The sequence below is a fragment of the Hypomesus nipponensis genome, chromosome 11 (assembly GCF_054491055.1).
Source record: "Hypomesus nipponensis isolate SF chromosome 11, ASM5449105v1, whole genome shotgun sequence".
Taxonomy (NCBI): Eukaryota; Metazoa; Chordata; class Actinopteri; order Osmeriformes; family Osmeridae; genus Hypomesus; species Hypomesus nipponensis.
The window spans coordinates 6,516,313-6,531,911 of NC_140371.1; the positions used below are offsets into that span (position 1 = coordinate 6,516,313).

A 15,599-nucleotide genomic window follows, 5' to 3' on the forward strand; every position below is an offset into this window, starting at 1 on the left:
CTGGACCAGCAGACAGAAGGTTGTTATGTCAACTTCAAGGTTGGTCTGCCTGGAAGCCTCCAAGAAGGCAGCCACCAGAGAGCTGCTGGTACTAACAGGAGTGTGATGAAGCAATACTGGGGACTTGCTGATTGAGGAGGTAGAGAAAGAGGAGAGAAGGAGACCGAAAAAGGGAAGGGTGAGGAGAAAAATAAAGAGAGAATGGACAGTGACAGTGTAGAGTGACAACAAAGAGAGAGACAAAAAGGTAAGATGGGAACAACTGGCCCTGGCTATTCTTTGTCCCCAGAGCATATCTAAAGAGTCTATGGTGTCATTCAGTGGTTGCATGAGTCACACTCATCTATATATATCAACAATATACTGCAGTGTCCAAGTACATCTTAAAAAGGCCAGAGCCAAACACATGCCTCGCAAAAGGACCACAAAAACAGCACTAACAAAGTAAAATAACCTGCATATGCACACTCGAACACTGTGGTGAAAAACATGTTAAGACCTTTCATCCAGCAAGGTTTAAAACTCAACAGGAAGTATCTGTGTTATACTTCTCCTTTCTGTGTTTACAGCAGTGCAGCTGTGGGTTTCCTGTTTTGTGCCTACGGGTGAGCTTTCTGTCTCAGACACAGTTGTAAGCTAGTAGAGCACAGGATATCACACTTACAGCACCTTGCACTTCAAATCTTTCACCTCAGTGAAAGCTGTCATGCGATGAAATCTTCATGGTTAATCAGTTGTAAACTGATTTGGTCACAGATTAACACTTCTTTATTGTAGCTGAACTGAATCTTGATGATAATTGATAAAAATCAAAAAATTAAAATTAATGACAGCCGTCACTTGACAATTATATTTGTTGCAGTACTGAGGTCGACCAACAGACGGGTGCAATACGGGGGAGCCGTGTCAATACCAGAATTACTCTAGTCAAGACAGACTGAGAAGGACCAGTTCAACAAATTCAGTTCACAGCAGACAGCCACAATCATTAGCTGTGTAGAAGTAACAAGCCTATACCAGGCATGTAATAGCCTGTTGAACAATTTCCTTAAAAACACACTGTCAGTCTTCATATCTTAATATTACAACACTAAGACACAACGTCTTCCCCTTCCTATAACAAACACTATGACATCATATAACAAACACTATGACATCACAACATTGCTGGTTTGTCATCTTACTGATAGTGGCGGTGTGCCGTCGTCCTCCACAGTGACAGTTAGCCGATACTCCTGCTGGCGCTCACGGTCGGGCGGGGAGGGTCGTGTAACCATCTCTCCAGTCATGCGGTCCATGCGGAACGTGAGGTCCTGGTTACCCGAGGTGATGTAATAGAAGAGCATGGCGTTGGGGCCGATGTCACGGTCTGTCGCCACCACGCGCAGGACAGATGTACCGCCACCTACGTTCTACAAAACACACACAGGTACACGTATATAAGACACATAGATACAGACATACCAGACACATAGATACACACGCACCAGACACATAGATACACATACATGAACAAAAGCACAAATATAGCAAGCACTGGACACAAACTGACATAAGCAACTGTATGCATATCTATTTAAGGCATGTGTGTTTGCCTGTGGTGTATGCATACATGCGTGTGGGTGTGTGTGTATGTCTTTGTGTCTGTAGTTGTGTATGCCTGTTTGTTTGTGTATTCATCTCACTTCGTTGACGCTGACATTATAGCCACGCTGGTTCTCAATGATGGGTGTATTGTCGTTGACATCCAGGATGTTGATGGTGAGAGAGCGGTCTGAGAAACGGGGAGGGGAGCCACTGTCCGTCGCTCGCACCTGTAATAACACTGTGTTAAACTATCCCTAACAACACACACATTTATCCACATGTTTATACACACATGCACTCCCACAAACGTTTCTACACATACAAACACATTTAGAGAGTATTCTCCTGAAGTCTCACAGGAGTAAGTACAGGTGTTGGTTGAGAGTTTCTGTCCTACAGGTGTGTTAGTCCTATAGGTGTAAGTAAGATACTGGTGTATGTAGGGCCTGTTCCTCGAGTGCTGCCTGACCTTGAGTAGATAGCGGTCCACAGTCTCCCTGTCCAGAGCAGAGTTGACGTAGATCTCTCCATAGGTATGGTTCACTGTTCGGATCTCAAACACATCCTGCATGTTTCCTGCCACCAGAGAGAAGTTCACCTGATGAAGAAAGAGAGAGAGAGAAGGAAGGGGATGGAAAAGGAGTTCAAAAGTGACAGGTGGGAAGCACAATACCTCTCCTCCAACTCCCCTTTCCCGCCTTCCTTCTCTCTTCTCTCCTCACCATTCCGTTGTTCCCTGCATCCTTGTCCCGCCCCAGAACCACCGCCACTTTATTCCCGATGGGCGTGTTCTCTAGTATGCCAACCGACGTATCAGATGTGATGTCAAACTCTGGACTGTTATCATTCTCGTCCAGTATGGTGATGGACACCTATCAAATGGTGAAACATGGACCAATGACAACGAATTCCTACTTACCTTCAATTTTTAAATTCAATATTTAATAACTTAAGAATAAACTGAATTTCTGATGAATGAGCTGTCTCAAAGCATGTACAAGTTGATTCATCCCTTATGAAATAATTGTAGTATTTTACACACACTCTATACACACACACCCTAAGAGACAGTGCCCGTAAACCTGAAAGCCTAATCTTACCTTCTACAATTCCATGTGGAGAGCATAAAATAAGATAGAAGAAGAAGGATGAAATCAAATGAGATCAGGGGATGCAAATAACAGGGTCATATCATTTGTGAAGTCACTGAGTAGGTTGAAGTAGTATTGCATTATATTGGAGAGGTCTAGTACCACAGTGGAGTCCTTCTTGGGTCCTCCGTCATCAGCCACCACTGTCAGGGTGTAGAGATCCCCCTTCTCTCTGTCCAGCAAGCCTGTCACTGTGATACGACCCTATGATACACACACACACACACACATAGAACAGAATAGTTGGGTGGGTAGGTAGGTAGGTGGGTAGGTGGGTAAGTAGATAGATACAACTTTGTCATCCCTTTCTGGAAATTTGTCTTTGACTTCCCAAGGTTTCATTGAGTATAAATTAAAACACAACAAATAACATATCCAATCACACAGGACACACACTCACAACGTAAACAGTATAAACAAAATAACACAGTAAGAGCTTCAAATAAACCAGCTATCAAAGCACAGGTTAAAATTGATCACACTAGGGCTCATTTCGCAATTTATCAAAACAAATTACACGAGAGATGAAAGAATGGAAAGATTAAGACTCGTACAGGTGGAACAGGAAGGAGACAGAAAACACCCACATATATAGAACAGGATAAACAGAGACACAGACACACACAGACACACACATACAGAACAGGAAGGAGACAGGGAAAATGGCACAAAAAGAAGAGAAGAGGGAATGTAAGAGAGTTGACCAAAGACAGAAACTCTGTCACCTATAAACATAACCTCCTCCGTGTTCTGTCCCCTCCCCATTCTCCGTAACTTACAGTGACACTGTCAATCTTGAAGAGCGCCAGGGCAGCTGGTGAAGTGTCAGGGTCAAAGCGGTAGGTCAGCTGGTTCAGGTTGTCGGCTGACTGCGCCTGCACCTGTACCACCTCGGTTCCTGTGGCGATATTCTCACGCAGTGAAACCTCGTAGCCGGCGGAGAAGAAGGCAACGGCCTCGTCCAGCTCATTGAGCAGTGTCACGTACACGGTGCAGTAGCCTCGGTGAAAGGGTGGGGCTTGATCGATGGCCGACACGTTCATCAGGTAGCTGGTCTTGGTCTCGTAATCCAGGTAGTCCAATGTGGTCAGCAGCCCAGTGCTTGTATCCACCTGAAACTTACGGTCCGAACCGGACACCAGGGCGTACGACACCGCACCTCCGTCACCTGGGGAGTCGAGGCAGGGGCATCGAGGTGGCGGGTCGGGAAGGATGAAGAGCGAGTTGGGATGGATGGGGGTCAAAGGAGGTGGGGGGAGGGGGAGGAGGGAAGGGAGACTGAGATGAGCTGGAAACGTTATTCTTGTCACCACAGCAACCCATTTACTGCAATGTTTGCTTTTAACATACTACTGAAACATGTGGTTGTATGCCACTACTGTGAAAACCAAACTTTGTACACATATCCTGTACTCCTCTAGATGAGAGAAGTTTGGTAATGCTGAGCTATAGGTGAATGCTATGGGTGACAAGAAAGGCCTGCTTTCCAGAGAGTGGATGTCACATTGAACACCACCCCTACAGGATATTTAAGCCGCGTCACAGAACACAGGAAGTGAAGAGAGGAAGTTACAGAGCATCTCATTTTCAAAATCTGGATGGAACAATAGATACCAGCTCCATGGAAACAACAAGTGAAATGTGTGTGTTATTGTGTATGTGGAGGAGAGGAACGGGAAGTGTGTACACACACACACATACTGGTTATTGTTCCCATGTGAGGACTTTGATTCAGACCCCAGAAAGTGAGAGCCACCCTATCTGGAGGAGCAGGGAGCCTGCAAAAATATATTTCAGCACTAGGTGGCTCCCACGAGGCCAGAAGTCACCTCAAAATCACGAAACACTCGTAAGAAAAGGCCCGTAGTGATGACCACTTGGTTACTACTTGGTTACTCGGCCGATTTTAGATCACATGACTTTTAAAATGTTTATCCACCGGATTTTTAATTGATGCCGCTCAAACAGGGACTATGGCTTTTACTTAGTTGTCGACAAAACAATTTGCATGAGTTTAAATTAAATTGTTTAATGTAAAAGCAGATTGTGGTGTATGCGTTTTAATTGACTTCTTTTGATAATGTATTTCAACTACCGAACTATTACAGATGCGTTAGCAATTTTGGCATGAAATTGTTTAGGTCACGTACGCGTACAAAGATTATTTCAACAACGCAGAATGCAAATGTATTTATCTACTTATATAATAAAGCAGATTAATACTGTTAAGTCACTCACAAAATAAAATACTGAGCACTTTTGAGGGCTAGAATGACATGTTTGCCTATCAAATGCCACACGGACCTTTCGCAGATCAGACAGAGCCACCAACGCAACAACCTTGTTTCCGTTCATCATACAAAAATCACAAAGAAATATACACGTACAGCGCACTGAAAAGGATAATTACTCACCAATACGACGGGTCCATTTCTTATGTTGGCAAACGTATTTAATACCTTGCTGTTTACGTCTTGTAGAGGGCTTGCAGTGCGCTATTCATAACACCTGACGAGTTGTCTTGCACAAGGGATTTAACTTAAAGCGTCCTACATGTTTTTACATTATTTTGTAAACCTTGTTTATTCTAGTGGGGAGCATTGCTCCACCTGTCCCGAATAGAGTACTATTTTAGGTAAATCAAGTATGGTTTTTAGTGACGTTGGTGCAAACACAGTAGTTAAAGATAGACAAGTATTGCCAAATATTAGGAAAACATATGCAGACCCCACAGCACTACAGCCTGACTGCTGTTTGAAAATTCTAGGCATTGAAACACCCTAACCATCCCAGCAAACATTCTTGCTGGGAAACTCACCACCAGCTTCCACCTAGATGCTTAGATAATCAGAATTGAGAATGTTATTTCAATTTGCTTGCCAATAGCAGGTGATTGGTAGGCTAATAGATTAATGAGTGGTTCTGAACAGCTTTTTGTGTTTATATTGGTGTGCTTCTCAAATACCATTTGAAGTTACATATAATATGAAACTGACAATGTGACATGAACAATCAGGCAGTCAGACATTCATGTAATCAAGAGTCCAGAACAGTCAGGTGGTCATATTTGACCTGGGAGGTGAGGGGACAGCAAGCCTTGTACAGCTAGTCAAATTGTTAGGACAGTCAGGCTTCCGCACTTGATAGAACATTAAGAAATCTGTTATGTTATCAGTCATAAGTCCAGATGGCAAGGTAGCCAGAGCAGTTTGCTAATGAAACTCACAGCAGCCTGGTCATTAAAAAGTTAGACAGACAGTTTTCCAGAGTCCCAATTCTCACGTAGTAAGACATTTATGTAGGCCTATGGGGGCACTGGGGTGGAATTTGGAGCGAGGGGAACCTTTTTTGAGTCTGGTGAAATTCAAGCAACCAATGACAAATATCTATGTAAAAGCACTATTGATACCATTGTAGACAGGTACAAGTTTCTCGATGCTTGGAATACTTTATCAGGATATAAACCCATCAATGCAGTGTTTTGCAAACAAACATCCTTCTAAGTTCCCAGTGGTCTGGCCTGTGTGGCTGACTGTTCTAGCCTGTGTGGTTCTGTTCTGGGCTGTGTGGTTCTATGTTGGCCTGTGTGGTTCTGTTCTGTGTGGTTCTATGCTGGCCTGTGTGGTTCTGTTCTGGCCTGTGTGGTTCTGTTCTGTCCTGTATGGTTCTATGCTTGCCTGTGTGGTCCTGTTCTGGCCTGTATAGTTCTGTGCTTGCCTGTGTGGTTGACTGTGCTTGCCTGTGCGGTCCTGTTCTGGCCTGTATGGTTCTTTGCTTGCCTGTGTGGTCCTGTTCTGGCCCGTATGGTTCTGTGCTTGCCTGTGTGGCTGACTGTGCTGGCCTGTGTGGTCTTGTTCTGGCCTGTGTGGTTCTGTGCTGGCCTGTGTGGTCTTGTTCTGGCCTGTATGGTTCTGTGCTTGCCTGTGTGGTTCTGTTCTGGCCTGTGTGTCTGACTGTGCTGGTGTGGACCTCCACCACTGACCACCTGCCACAAACTTCACTTGAACCAGCTATGCCACTTAAAACCTAGTGGGGGAGGGGTGAGTGAGATGTGCTGTGCTAGAAGGTTTGACTGCAAAGTTTGGCTGAATATCAGATATCAGATAACAATTTACAGTTAAGTCACTAGACTCTAAAACCTAATGAGGAAGCTAAACGTAGTATTATTCAAAACCTTTTCCTGAATTTGCACATATAGAATTCATCAACATATGTAAAACAATCATCTGTCAAGAAGTCAGATTGCAAGTGCAAGGCAGAAGGGTGGGGGAGGAGTGTCGTTTTCAAACTGCCACTCGCCCAACGGCGCTTCGTGCTTCGCGAAAGATTAACAGGCAGAAATGTGGTCAACAGTTGCAGCAAGCATCTTATAATCGATCAAATGGTGTTGGAAAATGCGATATTTACTAAGAGTGGCAATGCAAATGTACGCACACATTGAATTATTTGACCTGATGCACATCATAATGCAACTAAATCCGAACCCTGGACATTTTCGCAAATTTATAAATCTTGGCCAGACGTTTTTTTATGGTCCCAAAATGAGGACATGTACAGGAATAAAAACAAAAAAGTCATGCCAAAATCGCCATTGATTTTTATAAATGTTATGTTTGGCTAGATTGTAATAAACTTTGAAGTAGCAGCCGTTTAACTTTTTTTGCCCAAGCTCAAATATAAAATGTGAGTTATTTAGTAACTGATATAGGAGTTAATCCAGGTCTATGTGTTGCATTTGGGTTTCCCAAATGAAGAAAAGCAGGTGGCTGCTTGTGGTGACAATTCTAGCCAATCAGAAAAATCGCCCTGATTCAGAAACCAATCAAAAAAAGTCTACAACTCAATGGAAAAATCCAACTGCTACACCAAGCCTGGTCTACAGTAGTGCCCTAGAACATAGAGCCAAAACACAGTTTTTGAGGGCCTACCACATATGTGAGGACTTATGGTGAAATTTGCAGAGGTGGGTGCCTATGGCCATAGGATGCCTATGGCCAGTGTAAGAGTTTGAAGTGATTTGCTTGTGAGGACCTTATAAAATGTCCTCACAAAGAAAAATGTCCTCACTTTAAAGGTATTTTGTCACATTGTGGTCCTCACAGAAGGTTGAAGGTTGTGCACACAAACACGCACGCATACACACACCCACCAGTGTCGGGGTCTGTAGCCCGCACCACAATGACGGAGGTTCCGATGCCCGCTGTCTCTCGGAGGCCCAGACGATTGTACTGCTGCTGGGTGAACACGGGCACCTCGTCATTGGCATCCTCCACATACACAATCACCTGCAGGGGGACACACACATGTACACACGGAATACATGTACCGGCGTTACTTATCTGTTTCACAAGTTTATTCACTCTCTAAATAAATTAAGGCAACTTCATGCATTTCCCAGAACTTCTATCTGGTGGTTTCTACACTGTACAAACACTAATAGTTTATCCTCTCTCCTCACCTCACCTCAATGCTCTCATCTTACCCCCCCACACTCTTGCTCCTTTTTCTCCCTCGTCAACTCCCTCTCTCCCCCCTCACCCGTACTGAGCTCCTCATGGGGCCCTGGTCACTGTTGTAGGCCTCCACCTCCAGCACATGGGAGCTGCTAGTCTCTCTGTCCAGGTTCCTGAGGCCCCGTGTTATCATGCCTGTAAGCTGGTTGATGCTGAACTGACTGTTGCTGTTGCCTGCACATACATACATACATACATACATACATACATACATACATACATACATACATACATACATACATACATACATACATACATACATACATACATACATACATACATACATACATACATACATACATACATACATACATACATACATACATACATACATACATACATACATACATACATACATACATACATACATACATACATACATACATACATACATACATACATACATACATAGGCAAGCACACATACACACACACTCATACATACATACATACATATGCAAGCACACATATATGCAAGCACACACACATAAACAAACACACACCCAACCAAAGACATACAAACACACACACTCACAAAAGGGAGGCAGAAAGTAAAGTTATGCAATATGGTAATACATGTGTTGTTTGTTGCCGTGTTCAAGTTGTTTACTTCAGCACAGTGTATGGGAGAGTCCCATCGCCAGCGCATGTGAGACAGGAAAGAAGAAGTCACACTCACCGGAAAGGATCCTGTAGAGAACCCTGCCATTATCTCCCTGGTCTGCATCTGTGGCCTGCACCTGCAGACACACATTCACAAAGAAACATCTTACACACACTCACCAGGGAGGGTATTCCAGAAAGCGGGTTTAACAAACTGTAAGCCTAACCCTAAACTTTGACTTTTCTGTTCCAAAACAGCTTGTTTGAATTAGTTCAACTCTGAGTATGTCCACTCTGAGTTAAGCGTGTGCATGAGGACTATAAAAAGTCAACATCAATGGAACTCCTATACTAATCCACCATGGCACCCGGTGACAAAAAACGTCCTCCTGCTTCACCCCACTTCAGTTAGATGTGTTAATGTGTTTATGGAGAATCTGAGCACACATTCCATAAAAAAAGCACATGGCAATAGCAGCGAAGGAGAGACAATTGCTGGCCGAGTCAACGCAGGCCTACATTTGAATGCAGTAGCCAGTTCATACATTGAACATTTAACCATACTGTCCGTTAATATTATAGGTGAAAAAGTGGTGTAATGTATGAAATAGATTGTTCACGCAGGTGTATCCCACAGGTGCAAAGCACACTGGAGAGCAGCTTAAAATGAAATTTAAAAACATATTACAAACAGGTAAGGCATATCTTGCTTAGGCCTATAAGCTCTTGATTGTAGCCTCATCACCTTGGTGTTAATTATATTTGACATAAGTAAATATCAGTCAGTGCCTATTTCAACTTGTAGTAGCAGAATTCTGAACAGAACAGAATGCTTTTCATCACAAGATGATGATGATTATGATGATAAAGAGACATTGACTGCTGCATGTTGAACTGTGGAATTAAATGTAATGTTAATTGTAGGAACAATATATACTCACTGTTGGATTTCTATTTGTAGACAATTAAGAAGACCAAATAAAATGTCAATGATTTATTTTTATTTCTGTGCCAAAAAGCATTTGGTCAGTTCTGAGTGCATGTCCACGTTGTGTAACATTAGCGATGTTAGAGCTGAGAATGTTGCAAACATAAATTATGGGGTGACTGAAAATGGTAACGTATTCATCAGGAATTTAAAGCGGTCTTATAATGCTCTCCCGACATAAGGCTAAGCAAATAAAAAAATGTTTTGACATCGGTCATTTGAACCAGGAAAAAATACCCCATGTCTGCCAACTGTTTCATGCTCAGAAAGAGGATAGGGGATAAGTAGAAATGCAGAGTTTGTTATGCAAAAGCAGGTTAGGTTCACATCGTCAGTTACCATGGACACTGACCCACAGTTTGCGTTACCTCTCTTTCTGGAACGGAAAACCCAGAGTTCTCAGGGTTACCCAACTCAGGGTTTTCACTAAACCCACTTTCTGGAATACCCCCCAGGACTTAATAAGGAACCACACACAAATAAATACCTTACACACACACACACATGAACACAAGGATGGAACAATTAAGCACGCGCAGACTCACACCCTCAAAGCTTTAACAAAGCATACTCATATATAACAATACCCAATTTGACAAGACGGAGCACATTATGATCATATTATACTAACACACTCAAACACATGGACACACTACAAAATACTCTGAACCATCATCACCATCATCAACCCTCCCTCAGACAATCACACACCCCTCTGGAGCTTGCTACCACAACAACCCCAATACAACCTGGCCACCATTCCACAACTCTCTCTCTCTCTCTCTCTCTCTCTCTCTCTCTCGCTCTCTCTCTCTCTCTCTCTCTCTCTCGCTCTCTCTCTCGCTCTCTCTCTCGCTCTCTCTCTCGCTCTCTCTCTCGCTCTCTCTCTCGCTCTCTCTCTTTCTGCCATGCTTTTTCTCTACCCTCTTTCTTCCTTTCTCTAATAATCTCATATATTTCCTACCCATCCCTCTCTCGCCCCTGTTTACACTGCTCTCTCTTGGTCTTTCCTTCTCTTTCTCTCCCTGTATCTGTGACAGGCAGGCTGGCAGCCAGCAGAAGACAGAGACACAAACAGACTACAGACAGCCAGGCTCCGTGGTCCATTCTGAGATGGTTCCATGAAATAATACTGAGTGCAGCCAGGAGTTAGATAACTTAGAGATACACCTGTGGGTATGCTTGGAAAAAACATGTCATTAAAAACACACATACATTTGCATGCACTAACATCCCACATGCACAAACATCCAACCAGCACTGTGATCATCACAGACACCAAACTACCCAAGCACACACATCATCTAAGCCACCTCGAACATACATTGCATGTACAAACACACACACAAACACTACATGCACACACACCATATGCACACACACACACACACCCTCCATGAAGAGGGGCCCTGCTTTAGTCTCATTAGCTTTATAAAGAGATGTGGAGAGGAGAGGAGAAAGAGGAAGAGAGAGGGGGGCGGGAGAAAAGAGAGTGGGGGGTCAGTCTGGTGAGTGATGAATAGGGTGTTACACAGCAGACTGTACCATCTCAGCTCTAGGAGGGGTGTCAACCTGTTGAGCCCATGTTGCCAGGCCAAGCACTGGTAATCTGAGCGTTTGTTGTGTTTCTGTCAGGAGATTCAACCGTAAACCTCAATAAAGCTCCAGAAACTCAGCATTGTCTAAGGCTCTCCCGGGTTAAAACACTGGAGAGATTTAATGATCACAATTCTATCCCCCAGTCCTGTTCTCCCCTTCCCCTCCTCACTGTTGGTGAAAGAAGCAGAGTGAGGGGAAAGGAGTGTGGAGCCAAGGAACAAGTTTGAATCAGAGCTGAACAAGGTACTTTTAACAAGATTGTATATGTATAATCTGTTTTTGTATGGTCGTAATTGTAAAATATGCAATAGATACGTGTCCCGTACATATGTGGAGTGTTTGTGAGTTTCAGACTTTATGGATACAGGCTGGGTGAGGAAGGGAAGGGTAGGGAGTAGAGGGGAGGAGGGGCAGATGATATGCCCCCTGCAAAATTTGCTAATGAGGGAGCTTTGAGAGCTGATGAAGAGGTACTGTACATGTATGTCCTGAACTTTGCTCATTGTTGATCATAATGTTGACATCGTATTTATAAAAATAGGGAGACAAGGTTAGAGAGAAAGCCAGAGATAGACACAGAGAGAGATAGTCATTCAAAAGGTGTTATGCTTATGGGTTTATTATTGGCAAAGAGGGTAGGTTGTCAAAGAGTAACTGAGGTGTCAAAAGTAAAGAGTGAGCAACAATGAGAGAGTGACAGTGTATGTGTGTGTGTGAGTGTGTGTGGGGGGCACTGGGGAGTGGGTGATTAATGAACTAGTGCTCTAACGAGCTATCCTGCTCCAGTGGCCTTTTCCCAGCTTTCCTGGCATTTGCTCTCAAAAATAATTTCATGTCCCAATGTGTTTCCCCTAAACCGATAAGCCATGCTTTGTCTCCACTGAATTAAATACGATGACATTTACAAATGTTACTGTGCTAGTGAGGAGGGGTACAGAGAAGATGGGTGGTGTGTGGGATGGTGGTGGGTGGGGGTATTATAATGACTGGAGGGGTGATGGGTGTGGTTGTTCTAACGGGTGGGGGGTACGTTAATAAACCCAATTTGTATTACACTGAAGAAACTCTGTCAAGCATCAACTCAGTGTAGACATTGATTTAATAGCTACATAATTGCACCAAATGTCAAATTTTATAGCCTATGTGCACACGTGTTATGGTGTGTGTGTGTGTGTGCGTGCGTGCGTGTAACAACTCCTTGAGGGTACGATCCTAATTAGCCCCCCAAATAAGCCTTACTCAGCTTGGCCAGTGAGGCAGCACATATCAAGAGAGCTGCTGTGACACTGATAGAGTTCAAGTGATCCTTCACACCCACATCCACACAAACACACCCACACTCACCACCTCTAATCTCTGTGTCCTGCCCTCTCCTCTATACAGAACCAAGATGAACTCCAGTGATCCAGGGTTCAACATCTCCTCAGTCTCCTCCTTTGCAGAGTCCAATACTGTTTCCATGTCCCTTTCTCCTATCTTTACTTCCCTCTCTCCCCCACTCTCCACCTCCTTCTCTCTTTCCTTATCCACCCCTCTCTCTCAATCCCTCTCCACCCCAATCTATCTGTCCCCACTACCTCATGACCCTGCCCTGACCATCATGCTGGTACTGGGTCTGTTTTTCCTGTTTGCACTTGTTGCAGCCTGCCTGGCCATCTGCAGGCCGTCCTCAACCCAAGAGGGGAGCTTTGAGGGGGGCTGCAGCCCAAGAGAGGCCCTGGCTTGCGGATCTTCTCTTTCCAGCGAGCCCCAACTGAAGCTGTGGAAGAGGCTGGGCTCCTACCGCCGTTCCTACTCCTGCTCCTTCAGGAGACCGCCACAGCGCAGGCCCGAGGTGGACCCTGCCAACACCCATGTCACCCTGGTCCGACCACAGGCCGACAGCATCCCCCAGCAGCCCCACCTCACCATGCCCTGCCTGTTTGACTTTGTCACAGAAATATGACAGGCCCCACCTGAGGATGACTCAACTCACACGTGATGCTTCCTTGTGAACAGCAAGTTCAGAACACTGCAGTGACACTAATATTTGACAAAGCTTTGATGAGGCCATCTTAGATTCAGTCCTTGGGTGTTTGGAGGTTGTGTAGCTACTGACAGGATGGGAAGGGCTGGCTTGAGCCCTTTCCAAAAGGATAATTTACATGTTTTATTTAGTTTTGTATTGTAAATTGATTGTTGTTTTAGTAACAGTTAGTAAATAATGTTTTCTAAAATGTTGCCTTGTTTCATGATTGTGTGTGTGTCTGAATTTTTGTCTGTTTGTGCATTTGTGTCTCCATATCTGTGTGTGTATGGTATGTGAATGTGTGCATGAGTGTGTGAGTACTGTATGTGAGCGTGTGTACCTGCAGGATGCTGGTCCCTTGGGCCACAGTCTCCAGTATGCTGGTCTCATAGCTGTTCTGTAGGAAAATAGGCCTGTTGTCGTTCACGTCCAGGACCTCTATATACACCATGGCCGTACCGGTCTTCCTGCTGCCTGCTGGTCCATTGTCTGACACACACGCACACATGGACACAAAGGTGAGCACAAGCACAGACACACACACACATACAGACACATGCATGTTTTGTTGTTCACTATATGAACTCATAATTTACTTTCAATGTCAATGAGAAATCACAAAAACAACATCTGATACAAATGGGCAAAAACACACACACACACACACACACACACACACCCTCCACACACACACACACAGTTGGTTAATCAACTGATACTAGAACAACAGGAAACCCCAGAAAAGTTTTGGTTCTTGCTTCAGTCACAGAGAGGAACAGAGACTGTTGCACAAGCTGTGTGACCTGCACACTCTAAATCTTAATCCTTTAGAGGTAATACATACACCTCTGAAGACCCGTTCACACCAAGGACGATAACAATAACTATTACTATAACTATATTTGCCACACCAACCTTGACAAGTAGCTTCTCGCAATGTTGTCTTCCATTTCAAATGTGTGGGCGCTTTAAATTCAGATGGATTCTGAATGTTTGTGAGTGTTTTACAGTTCATTAGCTGAAAAAAAAAGGTTGGAAAGTGATCCCAATTATATTGTTCCGCTTTATAGTTGTTGTTATCATTGTGGTGTGGTCTCTGCTATTGTTTTAAATATAGAACGATTCTTAAAATTGCATCTTTATATATCGCTCTTGGTGTGAACGGGCCTTAAGAAATGGATAAAGGGAGAGACAGATACCATCAACTTCAACTCACTGCACCATAATGAAGTACCAACCAACCACTCTGCTGAGCACTCAGTCACTCTCACACCCAAAAGGACAGCTTCTGTAGACTAGACTATAGAACTCACCTATAGCTTCAATGACCAGTGTGTAGGCAGCCTGGGTCTCTCTGTCCAGCGCCACCACGGTTCGCAAAACTCCCCCTCTGAAGGTCACGCTGAATTTACCATCCTGGTTACCCTCTGGCAACACACACACGCGCACACACACATACATATGTACTGCATTAAAATGCACAATGGGTTTAACTTACTAGTCTGTTCACTGATGTACATAAATGCACATAAACACTCACATTTAGGCACACACACACATGCAAACACACAGCCACTCACAGAACCTGTGACCTCTGACCTGTGATAAAGTAGCTGAGCTCGGCGTTGAGGCCGGCATCGTTGTCGGAGCAGTTGAGGCGTGCCACCACATAGTCTCTGGGCACGCTCTCCTTCAGAGATACATTGTACACCCTTGGGAAGAAGGTGGGCGTCTCGTCGTTCACATCCAGGACTGCCCCGAAGAGACACAGAGACACACACACGGACAGACGCAAATGTACTCATACTGTATTTATCATGTTTTCATCTTGATCTTTGACATATCCCTCTTTGACATATCCCTCTTTGAAGGTGAACCATAGCTGTAAATCTCAGAGGCAGAAGAATCCATCCAGTAGGTGGCAGCAATACACATAGCATCTTATTCACACAAAGATTGTGTTTGACCATCTCTCTAACCTCGAAATAACTTTTCAAAACGTAAATCATCATAAACTTACAAATTAATAAAATGTAAAAACTTGATCTTATTAGATATGATTGGATGTGAAATTTGTTTAAACTTATTATAAGTCAGATACGTATCTCCTCTGTTACTCTGATATTCAGCCAGTGTATGGTATGTCACCCC

At 43.9% G+C, this 15,599-nt stretch overlaps 2 protein-coding genes and 1 long non-coding RNA gene across 6 annotated transcripts in view; 1 reads left to right on the forward strand and 2 right to left on the reverse strand.

Annotated features, from left to right (window-relative positions):
* LOC146267930 (cadherin-23-like) overlaps window positions 1–2,452 on the reverse strand; it is an 81,753-nt gene extending 79,301 nt beyond the window's left edge. For 2 of the 4 annotated variants that reach the window (XM_084667092.1, XM_084667089.1), the window contains exons 1-4: window positions 2,310–2,451; window positions 2,057–2,185; window positions 1,686–1,814; window positions 1,185–1,412 (exon numbers count right to left, since the gene is read on the reverse strand). In XM_084667092.1, the coding sequence (XP_084523218.1) occupies window positions 1,185–1,412; window positions 1,686–1,814; window positions 2,057–2,185; window positions 2,310–2,312 (489 nt within the window). In that variant the 5' untranslated portion in view covers window positions 2,313–2,451. Of the gene's footprint in view, window positions 1–1,184; window positions 1,413–1,685; window positions 1,815–2,056; window positions 2,186–2,309 lie in introns of all 4 variants that reach the window. The other 2 variants (XM_084667091.1, XM_084667090.1) reach the window with 2 other exon arrangements.
* LOC146267932 (uncharacterized) lies at window positions 1,303–2,481 on the forward strand. The gene is made up of 3 exons (XR_014724658.1): window positions 1,303–1,429; window positions 2,121–2,244; window positions 2,346–2,481. It is a non-coding gene; the product is annotated as an uncharacterized LOC146267932 (long non-coding RNA).
* A 260-nt stretch (window positions 2,482–2,741) lies between these two features.
* LOC146267933 (cadherin-23-like) overlaps window positions 2,742–15,599 on the reverse strand; it is a 93,486-nt gene continuing 80,628 nt past the window's right edge. The window contains exons 13-20 of the mRNA XM_084709412.1: window positions 15,048–15,200; window positions 14,762–14,875; window positions 13,789–13,937; window positions 8,930–8,990; window positions 8,277–8,425; window positions 7,888–8,023; window positions 3,518–3,906; window positions 2,742–2,942 (exon numbers count right to left, since the gene is read on the reverse strand). Coding sequence (XP_084565538.1) covers window positions 2,742–2,942; window positions 3,518–3,906; window positions 7,888–8,023; window positions 8,277–8,425; window positions 8,930–8,990; window positions 13,789–13,937; window positions 14,762–14,875; window positions 15,048–15,200 — 1,352 coding nt within the window. The remainder of the gene's footprint in view (window positions 2,943–3,517; window positions 3,907–7,887; window positions 8,024–8,276; window positions 8,426–8,929; window positions 8,991–13,788; window positions 13,938–14,761; window positions 14,876–15,047; window positions 15,201–15,599) is intronic.